Raw genomic sequence first — 23,630 nt, forward strand, 5'->3', positions numbered from 1 at the left:
GCCAGCTTCAGCAACTTAGTAAGACCTTGTCTCAAAATAAAAAAACTAAAAAGGGCTGGAAATGTGGTTCAGTGGTTAAGCCCCCCTTGGTTTAATCCTTGCCCTCCCCCCGAAAAAATTTTTCTCAGTGATTTTGTACCTAGTTATTAATTATAGTCTCCTTATTATATAGTAGGTCTCTCTTTTTTAAAGCATTTAATCTTTGCGTTTTTCTTAGGATTATGTTTTAGTTGTCGGTGAACCTTTATTTTATTTATTTATATGTGGTGCTGAGAATTGAACCCAGTGAGCACATGTTAGGCAAGTACTCTACCACTGAGCTATAACCTCAGACCACTATTTGTTTTTATGTGGTGCTAAAAATGGAACCCTGTGCTCACCTGTGCTAGGCAAGCCCTCTACCACTAAGCTACAACCCCATTACCCATATAGAAGGTCTCTTGAACTTACTCATCCTAAATGAAATTTTGTGAAAAACAGTTATAGCTGTGCTCTCCCTTATGCCATCAATGTCACCTGGACAGGACAAATTTTATATATTTTTGACCATCTTTTCCCCAAAATGTGTAAGATTTAAGCTAGTTTTGTTAATAATTCTTTAGTATCATCAAATATCCAGAGTTGCACAGGGCATGCCTGAGACTCTGGAGGCTGAGGTAGGAGGACTACAAATTCCAGGAAAGCCTCAATAATTTAGTAAGACCCTCATAAGCTTAGCAAGAAATTGTCTACAACAGGAAATAAAAAATAACTGGGAATGTAGCTCAGTGGTAAAGCACCCTTGGATTCAATCCCCAACACACACACAAAATTTTTTTAAAATTCAGAGTTGAAATTTCTAGTTGTTTCATGTCATTTTTAAAATCATTTATTGGTTTGAAGGTTGATTTGAAGGTTCATATATTGTTAGTAGATGCTATCCTTTGTATCAGAGTTTCTCTCCCTCAGAACTGTTGTAGAATGTTTAGTAGCATTTGTCCCCACCGGTTACAAGTAGTAACAGCCCACCCTAGTAGTAGCAACTAACAATGTCTCCAGACCTTGCCAAACATCCCTGGAGGCAAAATCATCTAGGTTGAGAACTTTAAGTTGATAGGTTGTCTCTCTAACCTTCCTGGTTTTTTCTTCTGGTCATTTATTTGCAGAAAAAATACAAACTAATCCTTCATTGTTTCCCCTTAAATTGGGACTTTGCTGATGTCATCCTTTCGATGTAATTTAACATTCTCTGTTGTCTCTTTCCTGTTAATTGGTAGTTGGATCGAGACTCTTGGTTCAGATTTTTTGTTTTGGTTTGTTTTGATTGACAAGATTGCATCATAGATGACACTTTTTCTTCTATCAGGAGGCATATAATGTCTGCTGAACAGTCATTGGTGCTTAATTCATTTACTGGAGTTCTTTTTTGTTTTAAAATGTATGTTTTCATTTGACAAACTTTATCTTAAATAATAATCTGTGTTTTCCCTTGATAAAGGAAGGGGATATGGAAGGTGAGGCGGTTGAAGCCATTGTGGAGGAGTCTGAAACTTTCATTAAAGGAAAGGAGAGAAAGACTTACCAGCGACGCCGGGAAGGGGGCCAGGAAGAAGATGCTTGCCACTTACCCCAGAACCAGACCGATGGGGGTGAGGTGGTCCAGGATGTCAATAGCAGTGTACAGATGGTAATGATGGAACAGCTGGATCCTACCCTTCTTCAGATGAAGACTGAAGTAATGGAGGGTACAGTGGCTCCAGAAGCAGAGGCTGCTGTAGATGATACCCAGATAATAACCTTGCAGGTTGTAAATATGGAGGAACAGCCTATAAACATAGGAGAGCTTCAGCTTGTTCAAGTACCTGTTCCTGTGACTGTACCTGTTGCTACCACTTCAGTAGAAGAACTTCAGGGGGCTTATGAGAATGAAGTGTCTAAAGAGGGCCTTGCAGAAAGTGAACCCATGATATGTCACACCTTACCTTTGCCTGAAGGGTTTCAGGTGGTGAAAGTGGGGGCCAATGGAGAGGTGGAGACACTAGAGCAAGGGGAACTTCCACCTCAGGAAGATCCGAGCTGGCAAAAAGACCCAGACTATCAGCCACCAGCCAAAAAAACAAAGAAAACCAAAAAGAGCAAACTGCGTTACACAGAGGAGGGCAAAGATGTGGATGTGTCTGTCTACGATTTTGAGGAAGAACAGCAGGAAGGTCTGCTGTCAGAGGTTAATGCAGAGAAAGTTGTTGGTAATATGAAGCCTCCAAAGCCAACAAAAATTAAAAAGAAAGGTAAAATGAATTTATCCATAATAATCTCATCATTTTGGGATAAAGCGTACAACAATTCATATATAAGTTGTATTTTATGAAATGTATTTTTTAAGGTTAGTATCTGGATACCAGTTTTTTTTAACCAGTCTAATAGAAGTTTTTTCCAAATGAAGTTCTTTTTTTGTAAGTCCTAAAAGAAAAAGAAGTAAATCTATTAATGATGAGATAATTTTAATTTAGTATGATTGAGTTCATTATAAAGGTGAATAATATATATTTGTAAGAATTAAGAATTGGGCTTAATTTTAACACCTTGAAACCCTGCAGCAAGTAAGTGTTTTATTTTGTATATAGGTGTAAAGAAGACATTCCAGTGTGAGCTTTGCAGTTACACGTGTCCACGGCGTTCAAATTTGGATCGTCACATGAAAAGTCACACTGATGAGAGACCACATAAGTGCCATCTCTGTGGCAGGGCATTCAGAACAGTCACCCTCTTGAGGAATCACCTTAACACACACACAGGTGCCGGATAAGAATGTGGGGGCTACAACATGATAAAGGTTAAAACTTGGGTTTTATCTAAGCTGATTGAAATAGGAAGTTAAAGAAGGAAGATTTTTTTTTGTTGTGTCCTTTTTGTAATCTTGACTTTACCATAAGCAGGTACGCTGTAGTTACATTAGTTAAATGCAAATGTCAAGAAAGCTTAGTGGGGGCCCAGCGCAGCATGCCTGTAATCCCAGCAATTTGGGAAGCTGAGGCAGGAGAATCGCAAGTTCAGAGCCACCCTCAGCAATTAAATTGGCACTTAGCAACTCAGTGAGACTTCATCTCTAAATAAAATATAAAAAAGGGCTGGGGATGGGCTCAGTGGTTAAGCACCCCTGGGTTCAATTCCCACTACAAAAAAAAAAAAAAGCTGAGTGGGATATAATCCAAATGATACAAGGGTGATGATCCAGAAAAAGATTATCATAGTTTCCTGGAATAATTCCTGAAGACTTAACCATGATGTTGTGAGGTTTTTTGTTGTTTTGTTTTTGTCAAAAATTTTTTAGGGTTTTTTTTGTTTTGTTTTATTGTTATTTATTTTGAAACACGGACTTGAGGCTGTACTCAAACTTGCAGTCCTCCTGCCTCAGCCTCTCAAGTGTCAGGTGTGCACCACAATATCCAGCTGTGTTGTTGAGGTTTAGCAACAATGACACACACACAAAAGCAGTTCTGGGCTGGGGATGTAGCTCAGTTGGTGGAGTGCTTGCCTTGCATGCACGAGACCCTGGGTTAAATCCCCAGCACCACACACAAAAAAAAAACAAAAATTATCTCATACAGTCTCAGGTAACAAATGCCTGCACTATGAAAAAGGATATTAGAAATAGAAGTAAAATTTTACCTTTGTAAGAACTGGCATTTTCTGTTCCTGGTTGTTTTACCACAAGGAAAGATAAGTAATTCATAACCTGAGAATGGCAAGTTTAAGGCATCTTTCTGATAGTTCGGACATTCATTTGTTTAAGTGCCAGGCATACTTTAATGGAATGTTCAGATATTCTATTATAGCTTTTTGTTGGTTATAGACAGGTTATAGTGGAGAGATTTCTGCACTAGGTTTCTTTATTAGTCTGTTTTGGACACTTTGTATTTTCAGTGTAGTATTTGGTTATAAGTTCTCTCAACTTGGTTTTTCATGCAGAATAGTTTCTTCTATCCATAGTCTCTACCTCAAGCATAATAGTTTTTCTTCTCTCGTTGTTCTCCACCTTATTTTATATGACAACTCTGTGTGTGTGTATGTATAGGAGGGTACTAGAGATTTGATGTAGGGATACTTTATCAACTTACCATTCTTCTACCTTAACCTCCTGAATCTCTGTTACTACTCTTGTTTTTGATGTCCTGGTTGCCAGATGAATGAGTGTCTGTTGGCCTACAATCAATAAGTTTTACACAAATATATTCTTTGCTAGTGTGACTTAGTCATTTTATAACATCCCTCTACATTTTACTTATATGTTTTGGTTTGTTTTTGTGTTTTTTTAGTTGTAGATGGACACAATACCTTTATTTATTTTCATGTGATACTGGGGATGGAATCCGGCACCTCACATGTGCTAGGCAAGCTCTCCACCACTGAGCTACAACCCCAGCCCGATAATATGATTTATTTGATGCTTTGAAGATACTATAACAGGAGCATTAAATTAAAGTAGCTTTACCCTGTATTAAGATAAGCTAAGATGGGTGTACTTGGATATAGGTACTCTGTCCTGATTTAGTCCTCAGCTTTGAGAATAAGTTCAGTAGGTTCCCCAGAGCTGTTTTGGTAGGACTGATTCATCCTACTAACAAGCCTGTAACATTCAGGTATGTATCCATTTTCTAAATGCAGTTGTAATACATTCTAGAGGGCACCCTTGCCTATGTCAGGATGTTAAAGCAAATGAAAGGTGACTTGGTGAACATGGACCTTCAGCAGAGGGACATAGGTGGTCATATGATATAGTCTGATGGAAACCCCTGCTCCACACTTGTGTCCACTTCTTTGCTAATTGCCATGTTTGTTTCTACCAGAGACAGGCCTCTTAACTCCCTGCTAGATAGTACTAGGTGAACACCACAAGTTATTTTTCAGCTTACCTTGTCCTAACAGAAATGAATGTTGCTTTCCTTTTCTTCATGTTTGTTTTAATTTATTTACCTGTACCACCAGACTACGTACATCACAGAAAGAACTCTTTCACTCTTACATCTTCAGTGGTACCAAAGAAGCAAATTGAGCAAATAAATGTCCTGGAATTTCTTAGTTCCTATAATACTCTAGTCAAACTTTGTACTCCAGGATTCTCTTCATTTTCTTAATCATTTCTATGTATGGCTAGTCCCGTTCATTACATTGTGACACTTCCTGATTCCATTCTCAAAGGTAGCCTTTTTTTTCTTTTTTCTTTTTAATTTTTTTTAATATTTGGTATTATCTGCTGTCAGCCTTTACCTGCTGTCCACAATTAGAGTTCCTAGTATCTGAGTAAGTCTATAAAAATAGCACTGTGTTATGCTGTCAGCCTTATTTGCAAAGTAGCTGGAAAAGATCAGTTATAGAACTACTATGTGAGGGTATATTAAAATCACTAAGATTTTTTTCAGCAAAAACGAGATATAGAGGATATGATATTCATTAAAAATGTTTAAATATAGCCAGACATAGTGGTGTGCACCTGAAATCCTAGTGATTTAAGAGACTTTGGCAAGAGGATCACAAGTTCAAGGCCAGCCTTAGAAGGTTAGTGAGTCCCTATCTCAGAATAAAAGGAAGAATGGCTTAGAATGTAGCTCAGTGGCAGAGTACCCCTGGGTTGAATCCCTACTGCCCCCCCAAAAGTTTAAATATTGAATAAATTGACATTCAGATTACAGAACATTAAATATGGATATACTTTAAAAAGTAGTCTGTAGAAATTACATAAAAAGCAGGACTACTTTGTGAAGTCTTTGATAAGCCCCTGTAATTTCTTATTAGAACAAATTTATATAGAAAAGTTTGTGCTGGGTGCAGTGGTACATGCCTGTAATCCCAAAGGCCCAAGAGGCTGAGACAGGAGGATCTTGGGTTCAAAACCAGTCAGCAATTTAGCAAGGCCCTAAGCATCTCAAAGGGCTGAGGATGTGGCTCAGTGGTTAAGTCCTCCTGGGTTCAATTCCCAGTACCAAACAAAAAAAAAAAAAAAAGAAAAAGAAGAACAAGAAAACAAATTTGTGTGTTTGTGTTGAAAGAAAAAAGTTTCAGGATATGGACAGTCCAGTGGCCCTGTTATTTATAATCATAAAACAATAAGACTTAATGAATAATGATCTAGTCAGATCCATTAATTCTGTGACCTATATTTGATAAAACATCACAGTTATATATTTTATTTAGCAAGGGTTGAAGCAGATGTAGTTTTTTATTAACTTTTAATCCATAGTGACCAGGATATTCACAAAACAGAGATAAGAAGGATTTTATGTCCAAAGGCAACAGATTGAAGTGGGTAATTAAGAGAAACTGAAACCAGACATGTTGACACATGCCTGTAATCCCAGCATCTCAGGAAGCTGAGGCAGGAGGATTTCAAGATGACCTCAGCAGCTTTGGGAGACCCTGGTTCAAAATAAAAAGAGCTGGGAATGTAGTTTAGTAGTTAGGCACTGCTGGGTTCAATCCCTAGCACTGAAAGATAGAGAGAGAGAGAAATAAATAAATAAATAATAAAGTTTGGCAAGTGTTTTCATATCCTGAAACTAGTGTTTTAAATTCAGCTGGGTCTTCCCACAATTTGTAGAGGTATTCTCAGTCTAGTGCAGAATTGAAGGGATGACTAGGATCCAATCTCATGCACTAATTCTGTTCCACACATCGAACTCTCTGTTTCTAACTGCCCTTTTCCTTGTTCTTCCTCTTATCCCCTCATTTCTGTAGGTACTCGTCCTCACAAGTGCCCAGACTGCGACATGGCCTTTGTGACCAGTGGAGAATTGGTGCGGCATCGTCGTTACAAACACACCCACGAGAAGCCATTTAAGTGTTCCATGTGTGATTATGCCAGTGTAGAAGTGAGTGTTCAGCTCCTTGTCAGAACCTTTCTTAAGGAAGTAGATCATGATTTCAGTTTGAAGATAATAAAAATCTGAAATGCCTTTAAGATGAGGTAGAAAATCTAGTAGATTATTAACAGTCAAATACACACAGCCTTCCCTAAAAAAAAAAAATTGTAATGACTATGAAATTTTTACTTATTGGGGCTGGGGATGTGGCTCAAGTGGTAATGCGTTCGCCTGGCACATGCGGGGCACTGGGTTCGATCCTCAGCACCACATTAAAAAAACAAAAATGTTGTATCCACCGAAAACTAAAAAAAAAAAAGTCAGTCTCTCTCTCTCTCTCTCTCTCTCTCTCTCTCTCTCTCTCTCTCTCTCTCTCTCTCTCTCTCTCTCTCTCTCTCCTCTCTTTAAAAAGAAAAAAAAAAGAAATTTTTACTTATTAAAATTGAGTACAGATTCCATATGTTATTGCAGGCAAGTTCTACTAAACTTTGAAGAAATAAATAATTATACCTAAATCACTTGGAAGGTTTGGGGCTGAGGATGTGGTGGTAGACCACTTAGGTGTAGCCCTGGGTTCAATAGCACTTGTGGGTAGGAGGAAAGAATGTTTTACTAATTTTACTGTTTGAGGCTATTCTCTTGTCAAAACTGGATAGGGATACTACCAAAAAGAAAACTATATTATTTTCACAGAGAAGCAAAATATATTAACCAAGGGGCTGGGGATATAGCTCGGGTAGTAGAGTGCTCGCCTCACATGCACAAGGCCCTGGGTTCAATCGCCAGCACCACCAAAAAAAAAAAAATTCACTTCAATAAACCAAATTTATTTTTTAAAAAAACCAAATTAACCAAATCTAATAATGTACTTAAGAGTAAATGATTATTTGAGTGTATCTGTGGCACAAGTATATGAAATTATTTTTAATGATTAGGAAATTATTGATAATACAGTACATTGAGTGGCTAAAGAAAAATTATACGACCATTTCCGTAGATATCTAAGGGGAAAAACTATAAAATTTAATTCTTGTTACTATATGAAGTCCCTATAGGTTAAAAGTAAAAACTTCTTTTGACTTCTTGAGCTGGGGCTGGGGCTCAGCAGTAGAGTGCTTGTCTCCCATGTGTGAGGCCCTGGGTTCGACCCTCAGAACCACATAAATAAAATAAAGGTATTGTGTTCACCTACAACTAAAATAAATAAATATATATATAAATTTTCCTTATTTAAAAAAAAGCAGAAACTTCTTTAATATGAGTCAGGCATATATTATCAAGAACCTATAGTAAACCCACCCTAATAACTCTGAAATATTGAAAGTGTTCCCATTAAAATCTGGAACAAAATGATTTATTCACTCCTACTAGAAATTCTAGCTAATTGAAGAAAATAAAAAATGAATTATAAATGGAAAGACAAAGTAGTCATTTTTTTTTTCAGATATACTTGTTTGCTGATGAAATCCAAAATTATTAGCTCAATGACTTAGAGCAGGAAGAGTGGTAAGGAAGAAGAGTAGAGTGATCAGACACAGAAAGATACAGAAATCAGTCATTTTTCCCCCAGTGCTAGGGATTCAAAACAGATCTTTGCACATGCTGAGCAAAGCTCTTACAGCTGAGCTATATCTCCATCCCCTAGAAATCGGTAGTATGTAGATTGAGTATTTATAACCTGAAATGCTTGGGACTAGAAATATTTCATATTTCTTGAAAATTTTTTTGAATCTTGGAATGTTTGTGTATATTTAAAGACTATAGGACCCAAGTCTAAACACAAAAGTTCATGTACGTTTGGTATACAGCTTTTATATACATAGACTAAAAATAATTTTTTTTAAGAGAGAGTGAGAGAGGAGAGAGAGAGAGAGAGAGAGAATTTTTAATATTTAATTTTTAGTTCTCAGCAGACACAACATCTTTGTTGGTATGTGGTGCTGAGGATCGAACCCGGGCCGCACGCATGCTAGGCGAGCACGCTACCGCTTGAGCCACATCCCCAGCCCTAAAAATAATTTTATACAGTATTTTTAGTATGTATCTCTTTTGACTGTGACCCATTATTTATGAGGTCAGGTGTGGCATTTTCCACTTGATAACATTATGTCAGTGCTCAAAGTTTTGGATTTGGGGTCTGGAGGGGTAACTTCATGATAGAGTACTAAGAGAGAGAGAGAGAGAACATTCAGTAATGCTGCTAGCATAGTTATCTGACCACTTACCAAGTGTGAAAGTTTAGTGTATTACATAATTACAATAGTGTTTTTCTTAAAATCAGAATACTTTAAAAATTTTGAGTGAAAGATTTAGTGAGGGTTAGGGTTGTGGCTCAGTGGTAGCGTGCTTGCCTAGCATGCATGAGGCACTAGGTTCAAATCTCAGCACCACATAAAAATAAAGACAATAAAGTCCATCAACAACTAAAAAAAATATTTAAAAAAAAAAAAGATTTAGTGAGTGTTCAAAGCACTTAGAGTCAACTTTGAGAGTCAGTTTGGCATAGAGTACCCAGTAGGAGACTTAAACAATAGAAAGTGATGAGGAAGAGAAATGAGATGCCCCTAGAGCCCAGCTTGGCTAGGAAATGCTTATGATATGGAAGAAGAAATTAAATCACACACTTGGATTTGAATTTTGGAGAAAATTGATCCATAAGTAGACATGGATTTTTAAAGATTTTTACAAAAAATTTCACATATAGAGAAGAACTTGAGATATAACTTAATTGTAGGGTACTTGCCTGTCATGCGTAAGGACCTGGAACAGTAGCAGAAAGGAGATATATGTGGAAGAGCATACTACTCCCCCACATACCTGTCTTCTAGCTTAAATAAATATTGGTGATCAATCTTGACTTACCTAGGCCCCTTTCCATTTACTCCCTTCCCTTAGAATATGATAGGGCTTTGGAGGCAAATAATGAATGGAAAGAAATATCTTTTCAACTTTTTCTAGCTTCAAAACCCAAAACTAAGCTTTTGTGCCTAACCCACAGTACTCATGTTAAAATCTATTAATAGAAGTGTAAGTGATTTGGTTACTTTCATATTTCAGGTCAGCAAATTAAAACGTCACATCCGCTCTCATACTGGAGAGCGCCCGTTCCAGTGCAGTTTGTGCAGTTATGCCAGCAGGGACACATACAAACTGAAAAGGCACATGAGAACCCATTCAGGTAGGACTTCTCCCTTGTTATTAATGAGCTGCGTTTATCCCATGGGATCCTGTGAACTACCACATGGTCCCATGCCTATTTGAATGGAAGGCTGCTAACAAAGGCTCTGGCATATCATCTGAATTATTACTTCAAAAAAGAGAGTAGATGTTGCTTTGTTCAGCTTTGAGTTGTTCTACAACATGGAAATAGTATTTTTGAGAGAGAAATAGTATGAAATTTTAAAATCTAGAGTTTTTACTCTAAAAGTCTGGATATATAATCTTAACTTTTATGTTCAGTTTGCCAAAGTAGTCTCTTTTTCTAAAAAGGAAAAGTTGTAGATCCTCTGCCTAGTTGCCCACAAAGGTAAGCATTGCTATAAAGAACTACCTTTTTCCTAATGTGAAGAATTCCATATCAGAGCTGGGTAGAGGCGGCCTTTAGCAGTTTAGGATTTGTCATCTCTGAAGATACGAACAAGCTGGGTGCTGAGACTGAGTTTTAGCTTTCCAAAAAAGACCTGGAAATTCTGTGGCCCAGCATATCAGCCACTTCTGTTACCCTCCATCTATATCATAGTATTTATTCATTTAATTTGTTCATTCTGTATTTCCTTTTAAGGAGAAAAACCTTATGAATGTTATATTTGTCATGCTCGGTTTACCCAGAGTGGTACCATGAAGATGCACATCTTACAGAAGCACACAGAAAATGTGGCCAAATTTCACTGTCCCCACTGTGACACTGTCATAGCCAGAAAAAGTGATCTGGGTAAGTAAATTTACTAGAGGCAAATTAAAAACATTTTTTGAATGATTCATAAAAATATGAAGACATAAATAACTTTACCTTCTAACTCTTAAAAAATGTCTTGTATGTGGTCCTGCCATTTATTGAAAAATTGCTTAGCTGCTATTTTTCTTTTCTTTGATCTTCTCTCTTCCTATAGTGAAGCTATGAAATCCTGTCCTGAATATAAATCATAAATAAATTGATGGAAACTAATGAGAGGAAACAATATACCTTGAATTACTAGCTTTCTTTCCCCATATAGGAAAGTGACATACTATAATTCAAAGTAAGGTTGAGCCGCTTCAGATTTTCCAGAACATTTGTAGTTTCTCTAAATAATTGAATTGCTTTGTTGGTAACTATTCTTTTAGTGGTCTAACTATTCTCATAAATAAATAAGCTAGAGTTTGCATAGAAGTAGAGTTTAAATCCAGGCATGTTTGCACACTCCTATAATCCTAGTGACTGGAAACTAAGGCTGGAGAATCACAAGTTCAAGGCCAGCCAAAGCAATTTAATGAGACCCTGTCTCAAAATAAAAGGGAATGGGGGATACAGTTCAATTGTAGAGCATACGCTGGTTTGATCCCTAAGACCAAAAAAAAAAAAAAAAGACATCTTATTTTTCAATAACAAATTTTATTTATTTTATTTATTTTTTTAAGAAAGAGAGAGAGAATTTTTAAATATTTTTATTTTTTAGTTTTCAGCGGATATAACATCTTTATTTGTATGTGATGCTGAGGATCGAACCCGGGCTGCATGCATGCCAAGCAAGCACTCCACTGCTTGAGCCACATCTCCAGCCCTCAATAACAAATTTTATTGTGACCCATATTTTAAATTATGGTCACCTAGATTTCTCCCTTTGATTTTCTTATTTGATTTATTTTATTTATTAATTAAATTTAAAAAATTTTTTTTCCAGTTGTAGTTGGACACAATGTCTTTATTTATTGTTATATGGTACTAAGGATCTAACCCAACGCCTCACACGTGCTAGGTGAATGCTTTACCGCTAAGCCACAACCCCAGTCCCTATTTATTTATTTTGATATCAGGAATTGAATCCAAGAATGCTTAACCACTGAGCCATATCCCCAGAACTCTTTTTTTTTTTTTTTTTTTTTTTTTGGTACTGGGTTTGAACTTGGGGGCATTCAACCACTGAGCCACATCCCCCAGGCCTATTTTGTATTTTATTTAGAGACGTGGTCTCACTGAGTTGCTTAGCGCCTCGTGGTTGCTGAGGCTAGCTTTGAACTTGCAGTCCTTCTGCCTGCTGGAATTACAGGTGTGCACCACCATGCTCAGCTGTTTTTCTAATTAGGAAAAGAAATGTAGAAACTGGATGTGGTGGCACACAACTGTAATTCCAGAGACTCGAGAGGTCACAAGATTGAGGCCAGCCTCAGCAATATAGCAAGGCCCTAAACAACTTAATGGGACCCTGTCTCAAAATAAAAAATAAAAAGAGCTGGGGATGTGGCTCAGTGGTATGGCACCCCTAGGTTCAATCCCCAGTACCCCAAAAAGACATATAGAGCTGACTGGCATGGTGGATTGTGTCTATAGTCCCAGCTTCTCAGAAGGCTGAGGCAAGAGATCACTTGAGCCCAGGAGTTTAAGGTCAGCCTGGACAACATAGCAAGATTACATCTCAACAGAAGAAATAAAAATACTGCCCAGTGTTTTCTCTGTCCAAAAGATGCTGCTCCTTGAACATTGTTCATATCTCCCAGCCCTGTCAAACCACGGTCTCACATGATAGTTCAGTGCTCTTCCACCAAGCTACAATCCTAACACACTTATAAATATTTTTACTTTTAATTACATTGTTCGGTTTTTAGACTTCTTCTTTTATTCTTTTACTTTTTTGCTTATTTGATCTTTACATCTACATGAGGTAAAAATGGCATGTCTTATTCTGATTTTATAGGTAATGAGCCTGAGAACCAGGGAGGTATCTTTATCTAAAGCTATATGACATAGTTTATGAGTGACAAAGGTGAACTTAAGTTCTCAAGTTCTCTTGGCCCATTGCTCACACTGGGTTGTATATCTAAGTACCCAGGCCTTAGCAGCAACATATCTAGCTGCTGCATAAATGGCCTGTCTTTCTGCAGCACTGGTTTTACTGAAAAAATTTTAAGGAAAGTTAAAACTTCAGCTGGTACCTTAACACATTTTTATATTAATATGACTATGTTGACCAAAATGCAAACTAACACACATTTTTAAGATGAAACCATGAATTTGAAAGCAGAGGTTTTGTGCTTCACATATGATTCACAGGTCCCAAGGGCTGGGGATATAGTTCAGTTGGTAGAGTATTTGCCTCACATGCACAAAGCCCTGGGTTCTATCTCTAGCACCACACACACACATACACACACACAAAAAGATTCACAGTTCACATGTTCATTTTATTCCACTAGTAAGGCCTTTGTTAGGAAGATTTAAAAGGCACTGTCTTCAGGTAGAGAAAAGGGATTTATTGGGTTTTGTCATATAGAAACTATAATCTAAACCAATATTCTCATAGGAAACACGAACCATTACGACACTGTCCAGGTTATTCCATTTTAAAAAATTACTCACTTTGGGGCTGGAGAATAACTCAGTAGGTAGAATGCATGCCTTGCATGCACAAGGCTCTGGGTTCAATCCCTAGCACCACCAAAAAAAAAAAAAAAAAAAAAAAAAAAAAAAATTGATGTGCAAGTAAATACCTTGGATGTCTTTTTTTAATTTACATGATATCTATAGAAAAAGTCAAACATAACAAACCCTTATTAGGCACTTAATTGCCTAGGAGCTATCAAATAAGTTTCTCCCAAAACCAATGGAAGTTTATTTTTCCCCCTTCCTCCTAAGTTTATGTTCCTACACCAGATTTTTTTCCTTTAAGTTAAACTTATACAACCATCTATCTCTTGCTATCCCCATCCCTCCTTTGATATCACTGGCATTTCATATTCAGCATGTATAAAACTGGCCTATACCTCCCCCACCACAAGAGATAGATTGGTCTTCATTCTTTTCTACTATTCTTTATCTCAGTAAATGGCTTTACCACCTACCCAGTTTTCTAAGCCAAAATCCTAGAGGTTATCCCTGGCACCTGCTCACTCCATATTTAGTCACTAACTCCTATTAACTCATCTTCCTGAATCTCCTATCACTTCTTCCTCTTCTACATCCAATACCATCCTCCTTGTCCAAGCTGCCATCTTGTACCTATCCTGTTTGGATAATCTTAACAGGTCTTTCCTTCATCTATCATTAGTCTTGTCCTTTTTGTGTGTGTGTGGTACCAGGGATTGAACCCAGAGCCTAGTTTTCTAAGCCATGCATGCTAGGCTAGTGTTTTACATCCCCAATCTCTGAAATTTTCCAAGAAATAGAAGAAATATAGTATTAACTTACTGCAATGTTTGTTTGTGTTTTTACAAGTTGGACTTGGTTTTGTGTTTTCAGGTGTCCACTTGAGAAAGCAGCATTCCTATATTGAGCAAGGCAAGAAATGCCGTTACTGTGATGCTGTGTTTCATGAGCGCTATGCTCTCATTCAGCACCAGAAATCGCACAAAAACGAGAAACGCTTTAAGTGTGACCAGTGTGATTACGCTTGTAGACAGGTAAGGATCATCATAGTTAGAAAGATATTGATGCTTTAATCATGTCAGGCATAATCATAGGGCTTTTGTATATATAGTATGGTGGCTACTGGGTAGTATTTTCCAAATGTGGTTTATGAGGAAAGACACTAAAATGAAAGGTCATGTTTCTTGTCAATTGTATCTGGGTTTCTAGCTGATGTTTTGTTCAGTCACATCTTACCTTTTTCTAGGACAGACTACTGCCTTCTTTCTCAGAATGCTGTGGGAGTTTAATCCAAGAGTTAAAGAGGAAAGAATCTGTTCCTTGGGTCTAATGATTGTTAGCATACTGGAGAAGCAGTCTAGCAGGATGATTAGCTTTCTCTCTGTTAGGACTTTTGGAAGCAATTTTGCACCCCAGTAAAGACTGCTATCATCTTGGCAAACAGTATTGAGTTAGCCCCTTGATTGGGAAAGGCCTGTCAGCCACATTCATACAGGCAACAGCTGAAGTGACAGCTCCATGCTAAGCTCTGAGGCTTTTCCCTATGCCACTGTTTCAGGAGAGGCACATGATCATGCACAAGCGCACCCACACAGGGGAGAAGCCTTATGCCTGCAGCCACTGCGACAAGACCTTTCGTCAGAAACAGCTCCTTGACATGCACTTCAAGCGTTATCATGACCCCAACTTTGTCCCTGCGGCCTTCGTCTGTTCTAAGTGTGGAAAAACGTTTACACGTCGGGTAAGGGTCAAAACATCTTATCCGCTTCCTGATTCTTAATTGTGCATTCTTTTAATTTTAATTTTTTATATGCAGTGCTGAGGATTGAACCCAGGGCCTCACACGTGCCAGGCAAGCACTCTACCACTGAGCCATAACCCAGCCCTGTAATTGTGTATTCTTGATCTTTCATTCCTCAATGTTTTCCATTGAGGTTTTAAATGTAGAGATTCATCATTATTTGGAAAGAGCCACTCATCCTTATCTTAAGGTTTTCTGTCCTTTTGTGAACCCTTCCACTGATGGGGACTCAGTGTGTTTGAATTGTCTGGTGGTGTAAAGGAATTTCTTAGTTTGATTGAGACCTGCCCCATCCCACCTAGCCTATGCTGGTGGGTCTTCCCTTGGGGTTATGTTCGCCAAGTCTGCACAAGACCAAGAACTATTCTGATCATTGTCTGTCCCTGTCCGTAGGCTGCTGAGCCTCCCCTGAGGATCCAGCCTTTTCTTTTGAAGGGAGTTCTGTCCTCTCTTTCCCTTCTTTTCTCCTTTTCTGCTCCCCTCAAATGGGGGAAGTGCGCTTGGGACATGCTTAAAAGATAGAGAAATTTCAGGAGTAATATGAATTTCCCAAATTTTAATTTTATTAAAGAGAGCTGGGCATGGTAGCACATGCCTTTAATCCCAGTGACTTTGGAAGCTGAGGCAGGAGGATCCCAGATTCAAAGCCATCCTCAGCAACTTAGTGAGACCCTGTCTCAAAATAAAAAAGAGGGGTGTGACTCAGTGGGTAAGTGCCCCTGATACTAAATAAAATAAAGAGAGCTTCCAGTCTGTTCTTAGCTTTTTAGTAGTGTGAAAGAAAGTTTGTTCCTTTGTCAGAACACCATGGCAAGACATGCTGATAATTGTGCTGGTCCAGATGGTGTAGAAGGAGAAAATGGAGGAGAAACAAAGAAGAGTAAACGTGGAAGAAAAAGAAAGATGCGCTCTAAAAAAGAAGATTCTTCTGATAGTGGTGAGTTCATTTCTTGATTTGGTTACATATGGCAGAGTTGGAGCCAGTTTCTAATAGATGTATTTGTGCATATGGTGGAATAAAGAGGTGAGCAAATCACAGTTACTTCCTTTCCTTTGAACTTATTTTCGGTAATTGAACCCAGGGCCCCATGCATGTTGGGTAAGAGATCTACCATTGAGCTATTTCACCAGCCCCCCCACCCCTTTTTTTGGTAGGGTATTGCTAAGTTGCCAAGGCTGGCCTTGAATTTATGTTCCTCTTGCCTCAGAATAACAGGGATTATAAGTGTGCATCACTGTACCTTACTCTGAAATTTTGAGATTTTGATGGAAAAGGTTATAGAGGGTTTTATTTTAGGGAATGAACTTCCTAAAGGCCATCATCAGACTGGAAAGAGGATAAATGGTGCCAATTTTTTAAATTGTCAATGGATCTTTACTTTATTTGTTTACATGTGGTGCTGAGAATCAAATCCAGTGCCTCACACATGCTAGGCAAGTGCTCTACCACTGAGCTACAGCCCCAGCCCCATGCCAAATATTTCTAGGAATTCCTCATTTTGGTATTGCTTGATAGAAATAGTGGGAAAGAATGAATGAAAAAAAATGAACCTTATTGGAAACTTCAGACACTTAATTGTGTTTTGTTTTTTGTTTTTGTGGGGGTTTTTTGTTTTGTTTTGTTTTTTGTTTTGGTTGGATGGTTCGTTTGTAATTGTCAATTTATATGTGGTGCTGAGAACTAAACCCAGTGCCCACACATGCTAGGCAAGAGCTTCACCAAACCCCAATCTCAGCTCGGGGTGTTTTTTGTTTGTTGTTTTTTAGTTGTTGGTGGACTTTTATTTTATTTATTTTTTTTATTTATTCATATATGATGCTGAGAATCTAACCCAGTGTCTCACATATGATAGGCAAGTACTTTACCACTAAGCTACAACCCCAGCCCACTTTATTGGTTTTATTGTAAATTGTTTTCAAAATTTGTTAATTTTGTTTATTTTAACAAGGTCTTCTGCTTCTCAACATTGATATGAGTCTATAAGCATATTAATCTATTAGACATAAAAATAATTTCTTGCTGTGTGTGTGTGTGTGTGTGTGTGTGTGTGTGTGTGTGTGTGTTTTCCTGGGAATTGAGCACAGAGCCTCGTACATGCTAGCCAGGTGCTTTACCACTGACCTATACCCTCAACCCTTTTTAATAGAAAATCTATTTTAAGGGCTGGGGTATGGCTAGTTCAGGGGTAGAGTTCTTGCCTAGAATGAGTGAGGCCCTGGGTTCCAATATCAGCACTGCCAGAAAATAAAAAAGGTAAATCTATCTTATGCAGTATCTTCTTCAGTTTCTGGGTTTTGAGTGCATGCCTCCTTTGAAATATCATTTTGCTCAGTTTTTGTTTTTGTTTTTATTTGTGGGGGATACCAGGGATTGAACTCAGGGGCACTCAACCACCAAATCACATCCTCAGTCCTACTTTGTATTCTATTTAGAGACAGAGTCTCACTGAGTTGCTCTGTGCCTCTGGCTTTGAACTCTCCATCCTCCTGTTTCAGCCTCCTGAGCTCCTAGGATTACTGGCATGTGCTACCACTCCTGGCTGATGCTCAGTTTTTATAAAAGCACATCACTCTAGGGCTGGAGATGTGATTCAGTGGTAGAGCACCGGACTACCCTGCTTCAGGCCCTACCTTCAATCCATAGCACCACAAAAAAAGAAAAAAGAAAGCACATGATTTTTAATTGCAAGTCTTTGTGGCATCCCTTTGTTTGACTAAGAAAGTATTTCATGAAATTGCTGGGAGGCATCAAGGAAATGTCAGAAAACCCTAACTATTCCAGGTTTTCTGATTGTGATAGCATTGAGCTTTGGGATTCCTGTGGTTTCTCTTAGTTGTAGACCTGTCTGCTGCTGTAGACGCTTTCCCTCATCCTTCTTTCTTCTGGTACTGCCTCATTCATATCCCTAGTTCATCTCCAGCAAGATCAGTTTCACTTCCTAATTGCACACTGTCAGAAGCATGTTTAGGCTGAAGAGATTATACACGGTTTCTTTTTTAGGGTCTACACTTTTTTCTGTCTTCTGTGCTTCTGTTCAGTAGAGCACAGAGTTTGGTTTTGGGCCTTTATCTAGTGTCTCTTTAGGACCCCTTGAACATGAAAGTCAGTCTGGACTGCATCCCATTACTGACAAAGGCCACACAATGTTGTTTATCCTATTCTAGAAATCCACTTATTGGGCATCTACAGTGATTAACCAGAGTCTCCTGCTATTTTCAAGGCTTTTTGCTAAAATCTCTCCAAGCCAATAAGCCTTTGACCCTATTAAACTTTTTTTTGTGTGCTTTTCCTCCCAATTCTGACTGAATTTGTTTAGTTTTCTAGGCATTGGGTCAACTTGGGCAATTGAGGACTTGAATAAGTTCAACAAGAAAGCAGCTTGTTTTTGACACACTGACACCTATCAGTGTGTTCCCCACATCTTCACTTAGCATTTCATTTACTTGAGAAACAAGGCATTCCATCCTAAAGGATCAAATCAGGCATTTACCTACTGATCTCTAAGTTTAAACATATTATTCCAGAGAAAGCAAGTGTACATTAATAATTCATACTTTTTTGGAGGAAAACAGGCAGTATACATTTGGTGCCACAGTAATGGGCAAGGGGCAACAAGCGCTTTTTGGCTGCCTGCAGGTATGGGCAGCAGAGCAGAGGTTTGCATTCTACCTACTATACCTTAGAAATCACTAAGCTTCTCACCTTTTCTATAAAATGAGGGTTGTACCTCTTAATAAGTGAAGTAAGGAAGCCTAAATAGATACAAGGGACTTTGTAAATTTGATATGCAGTATAAATAAAAACTTTGTTTAAAAGGGTTGGTGTTGTGGCTCAGTAGTAGAAGGCTTGCCTAGCATATGTGAGGCACTGGGTTCAATCCTTAGCACTATATTAAAAGTAAATTAATAAGCTTTGTTTATTGTAATGTATTAGTTACTGAGCCATACATGTTGTGTCAATCTTTTTTTTTCTATTTGTACCAGGAATTGAACTCTGAGGCACTCCACCATTGAGCCACATTCCCAGATCTATTTTGTATTTTAGAGACAGGGTCTTACAGAGTTGCTTAGTGCTTTGTTTTTGCTGAGGCTGGCTTTGAACTCATGATCCTCCTGTCTCAGCCTCCCTAGCCGCTGGGATTACAAGCATGCGCCACCATGCCCAGCATATTGATCCTTTTAATCCTCAAATCACTATTTAGTGGATTGGGATGGCTGTAGAGATGACCTAAGGATACAGAGGGTCAGTTGTCACACATCCAGTAAGAGATCTGAGACTCAAAGCCATATTATCTGTCAGTGTTTTTTCTGTAGCAATTCCCTGTTTTATATCACCTGTTTTACCAAGGATAGATAGTTTAGTCATGGAGGAAAGGCTAAGAGGGTTTTAAGAAGGACCCAACCCATTGAGTCTTCTACAACTAAGAATTAAGTTCAAAACTTGACTTTAAAAAATAAAAATCACTAATAATTCCAAATGAGTTCTTGCCACTGCTAGTAATTAGGATGTCTCAATGCATCAAGAATTTTTTCTTTGCTGTGTGTGTTTGTGTGTATGTATACACACAAAAATCTGCCCAAAGATAAACAAAACCTCATTTCTAAGGGTCCATCTCAGACTTAGTGATCTGCTTTATCCTTATATAGCGAAGGGAACGTTTGTTTTATTATCTTAAATGCTATTTTGTGGTTTCACTATACAACTGATGTATGGAGTTGAAGAATTTAAAACTTGGGCTGAGGTTGTAGCTCAGTGGTAGAACACTTGCCTAGGATGTGTGAGATACTGGGTTTGATCCTCATACATACATAAATGTAAAAAAATTTTGAGGGGCTTGGACTGGGGCTTAGTGGTAGTAACACACTTGCTTGGCATGTGTGAGGCACTGAGTTTGATTCTCAGCAATTTTTTTTTTAATTTTTTAATTTTGAAACTCAGTATTCTAAGGTCAGTAGCTAAAAGGAAAAAGTAAAACACCCAATATATATAAAGTGTGAATAATTGTATAAAAGTTGATTTGCTTATTTCTGCACAGTACCAATTTACCATATCAATGCTGTTAGCAAAAATTCCAGAAAAAGCTTTTTTTCCTTTGGTGGGGGAGTAGGTACTGGTAATTGAATTCAGAGGTGTTTACCACTGAGCTACATCCTCAGCCCTTTTTTTAATTTTGAGGCAGGTTCTCACTGAGTTACTTGGACTGCCCTCAAACTTGTAATCCTCCTGGTTCAGGTTCCCAAATTGCTGAGATTATGGACGTGTACCACTGTGCCTGGCTGACTTATCTTAAAGGAAAATAAAAAGATTTAATATGTAATTATTTGTTTTGTTTTCTTCTACTACTCTTCTTGCTCCACCACCTGTGCTTCTTGATTTTATGAAAAGAAAATGCTGAGCCAGATCTCGATGACAATGAGGATGAGGAGGAACCTGCGGTAGAAATTGAACCCGAGCCAGAACCTCAACCTGTGACCCCAGCCCCACCACCTGCCAAAAAGCGGAGAGGACGACCCCCTGGCAGAACCAACCAGCCCAAACAGAACCAGCGTAAGTTGCTCGCCTCAACTCAGTCGGCTGGCATCTTCTCCCAGCATGTGGGGGAGCCAGACGTGTCTGTATTCTTGGGGAGATGGGAACTCAGCCATAAAAACAAGTTAAGGTCACACTGGGAACAAATGCTCAGGAAATGATTTTTTAGAAGTTTTTACTGAGGAAATATCTAGAGGCCTGCTATATTTCAAGGAGAAAAAGTCCAGAGTAGAAGGGTACTTATGTTCTACAAGATGAGTACTGTTAACGTGGGTGGGATTTGCAAAATAACCAAAGTCACAGTCAGCTGGCAGACTTGGTATAGAAATGAACGCAAAAGAGCCAAATTTTAAAGGGTGGAAGGATAAAGCAATTTGTGTGCTTAAGATTGCCACTCTGAAGAAATTCAGGCCTGTGGATTCAAGAGCTGGCCTCTTGATCTGTGAGAAGATTCAGAGATCTTGTGTTTTGTAACTGGTGGGAGGGCTCTGAGTGTTGGGGAGCAGCAGAATAAAAAATATCACCTAATTCATATACTCCGTGGAATATTCTCAGTTATGTGCTATGTGGGTTTTTTTTTCCTTTTTAATTTCCTGTCTCTTTCACTATTATAAAGTTTAAATTTATTACATCAAGGAAAACTAAGTAATAATTTGTAATTTAGGAGGCAGAAGAAGTTGAATGTAAGAATTTTGTTTTTTGACAGTATCAGGGCTTTATTTTATGTATTAGCTACATTTTTGGTTCCTGGGTTTTTGTTTTTGTTTGTGGTACTAGGGATTGAACCCAGGTGCACACTACCACTGAGGTATATCCCCAGTTCTTTTAAATTTGAGACAGGGTCTTACTATGTTGCTGAGGCTAGTATCAAACTTGAGATTTCCTGCATCAGGGATTACAGCTGTGTGCCATCATGCCTAGCTTCTGTGGGTTTTTTTGTTTTTTGTTTTTTGTTTTTGATTGACTGTATCACTACTAGGGCTTTCCTATACTGGTGCTTTCCTATTCATGTTACATCTGAAAGGACCCTTGTAATCCTTGGGGGTTTTAATGTACCATTGGTTTTATTTGTGCTCTTCTTTACCAGCAACAGCCATCATTCAGGTTGAAGACCAGAATACAGGTGCAATTGAGAACATTATAGTTGAAGTAAAAAAAGAGCCAGATGCCGAGCCCGTAGAGGGAGAGGAAGAAGAGGCCCAGCCAGCCACCACAGATGCCCCCAATGGGGACCTCACACCCGAGATGATCCTCAGCATGATGGACCGGTGATGACGGGGCCTTGCTCGTCACCAGGACTCCTCTGGGCTGTGTTTAAACGGCCCGAATCTTAATTTTTCTCCCTTTCTTCTTTTGGCTTTGGGAAAAGCATCATTTTACACCATTTTACCAAACATACTGAGAACAAAAACTTCAAGGATGATGTTAGAAAAATGTGATTTAACTAGAACTTGCTGTTTGATGTTAGCAAATCATGGAATGTTCTGAGTCCCTGAGGGTTTACTGTGAAGTGCTGAGGACAGTGTTGATGCCTAACTAGTTTTCTTAGATGGAAACAGAGACATTGAACCCTCTCTCTTGATTTAGTAAACCACTCCAGAATGGTCACGGGTTTCCCAGAGTTCTATGGTCTTCTTCCCAAGAGAGTTTTTAATTGTAAATGCAGACTTGGGAAGGACTTAGACTTTTAACCTGTTTTTTGCTTTTGCTTTTCCCCGACTCCCTTTGCTGGGAGTCAGCTGCACACCAGTAGTATGGCATGCTACGATCGGGCTCTGTCCCGAAAGCTTTGCCTCTTTCTTGGCAAAGTTTCTGGTATGGTCAAGCTTGTAAATAACTTTTTTTACATTTTAATCTTTTCCATTAATTAAGAGGTTGAAAAGAAGTGCAGTGTAAGAAAACCCAGCATTTTAATTACTTGCAAATTAAGTTACCACGGACTCGGTGGTGTGTAAATGTTGACAAGGAATCGGATCACAATCATGTAGCAGAAGAGCACCCAGACTGCTGCCACTAGTGACGGATACCCATGTGGAAGGTCGTGATTTCCAGCCCATGGAGCCAGCATTTGAACCTTGTACAATTAACTTTCAGTTATGATTTCCCATTGACATTTTCTTTATTCTGTTTGTAGCTGAATGTTGTGTTTTATAAATCCTCCGTTAAAAGCCAGAAGGGTGATTATGAGTGGGTCACAGCAGCCCTGACACGCTGGGCCAGGAAATTTCACTAGGTCAGTAATTTAAACTTTGGATCTTCAAAAAAATTAAAAAATAAAATAAGTAATAATAATGTGAAGCAAAACCAACTAAAAAGTGATTCTTGCACATGAACTGTCACGTTTAAAATGTGTTTTTTAGAGAGCCTCAGTCTTACTGATTTCAAACACTTTTTTCTTCTGTGTATTGCTTTTAAGAGAGCCATCAGTTAGCTATCAGACTCTAGGTTGATGCATTTTGTACTTAGCTGTACTGTGTGATACTTTTCATTATTTTAGGACGCCAACATGAGACCTGTAATAAAATATGTAATGGGGTTGAAAGCTGGGGAGGAGGATTTACTGCTGTACAGCTAATAAATCATAATGGATTAACAAGTGCTCTAAAGACTCCCATCTTGTGTGATTCCTGCCTGCTGGGGCTGAAAGCAGCCTTTGCTTGGCTCCAGGTTGTGCCAGCCTCCAGTTTTCAGATGCAAACTCAGTTCCCCAAGATGGCATTTCCTCTGCAGCAGACGAGATGATTTGGCAGATGACAGGCTATTGAGTACATCCCGCTGCAAGTTTTAACTCCCCAAAAGTGTATGTGAGTAGACAAAGGCCAGCCTCCATGTGCCCTATGCACAAAGCAGGGACACCCCAGAGCACCTTGAAGTGGAAGGGACCAATGGCAAGTTCTGTCCCAG

General features: G+C 38.6%; 1 protein-coding gene across 3 annotated transcripts in view; it reads left to right on the top strand.

The window, feature by feature from the left end:
- The window catches only part of Ctcf (CCCTC-binding factor), a 49,196-nt gene extending 25,870 nt beyond the window's left edge, over nt 1–23,326 (top strand). For 2 of the 3 annotated variants that reach the window (XM_078032516.1, XM_078032515.1), the window contains 10 exons: nt 1,478–2,267; nt 2,604–2,774; nt 6,712–6,845; nt 9,894–10,014; nt 10,618–10,767; nt 14,269–14,429; nt 14,954–15,136; nt 15,998–16,133; nt 20,583–20,744; nt 21,814–23,326. In XM_078032516.1, coding sequence (XP_077888642.1) covers nt 1,487–2,267; nt 2,604–2,774; nt 6,712–6,845; nt 9,894–10,014; nt 10,618–10,767; nt 14,269–14,429; nt 14,954–15,136; nt 15,998–16,133; nt 20,583–20,744; nt 21,814–21,998 — 2,184 coding nt within the window. In that variant the 5' untranslated portion in view covers nt 1,478–1,486 and the 3' untranslated portion in view covers nt 21,999–23,326. The remainder of the gene's footprint in view (nt 1–1,477; nt 2,268–2,603; nt 2,775–6,711; nt 6,846–9,893; nt 10,015–10,617; nt 10,768–14,268; nt 14,430–14,953; nt 15,137–15,997; nt 16,134–20,582; nt 20,745–21,813) is intronic. The other variant, XM_078032517.1, reaches the window with a different exon arrangement.
- The last annotated feature ends 304 nt before the right edge of the window (nt 23,327–23,630 follow it).

The sequence above is a fragment of the Ictidomys tridecemlineatus genome, chromosome 15 (genome assembly GCF_052094955.1).
Source record: "Ictidomys tridecemlineatus isolate mIctTri1 chromosome 15, mIctTri1.hap1, whole genome shotgun sequence".
Taxonomy (NCBI): Eukaryota; Metazoa; Chordata; class Mammalia; order Rodentia; family Sciuridae; genus Ictidomys; species Ictidomys tridecemlineatus.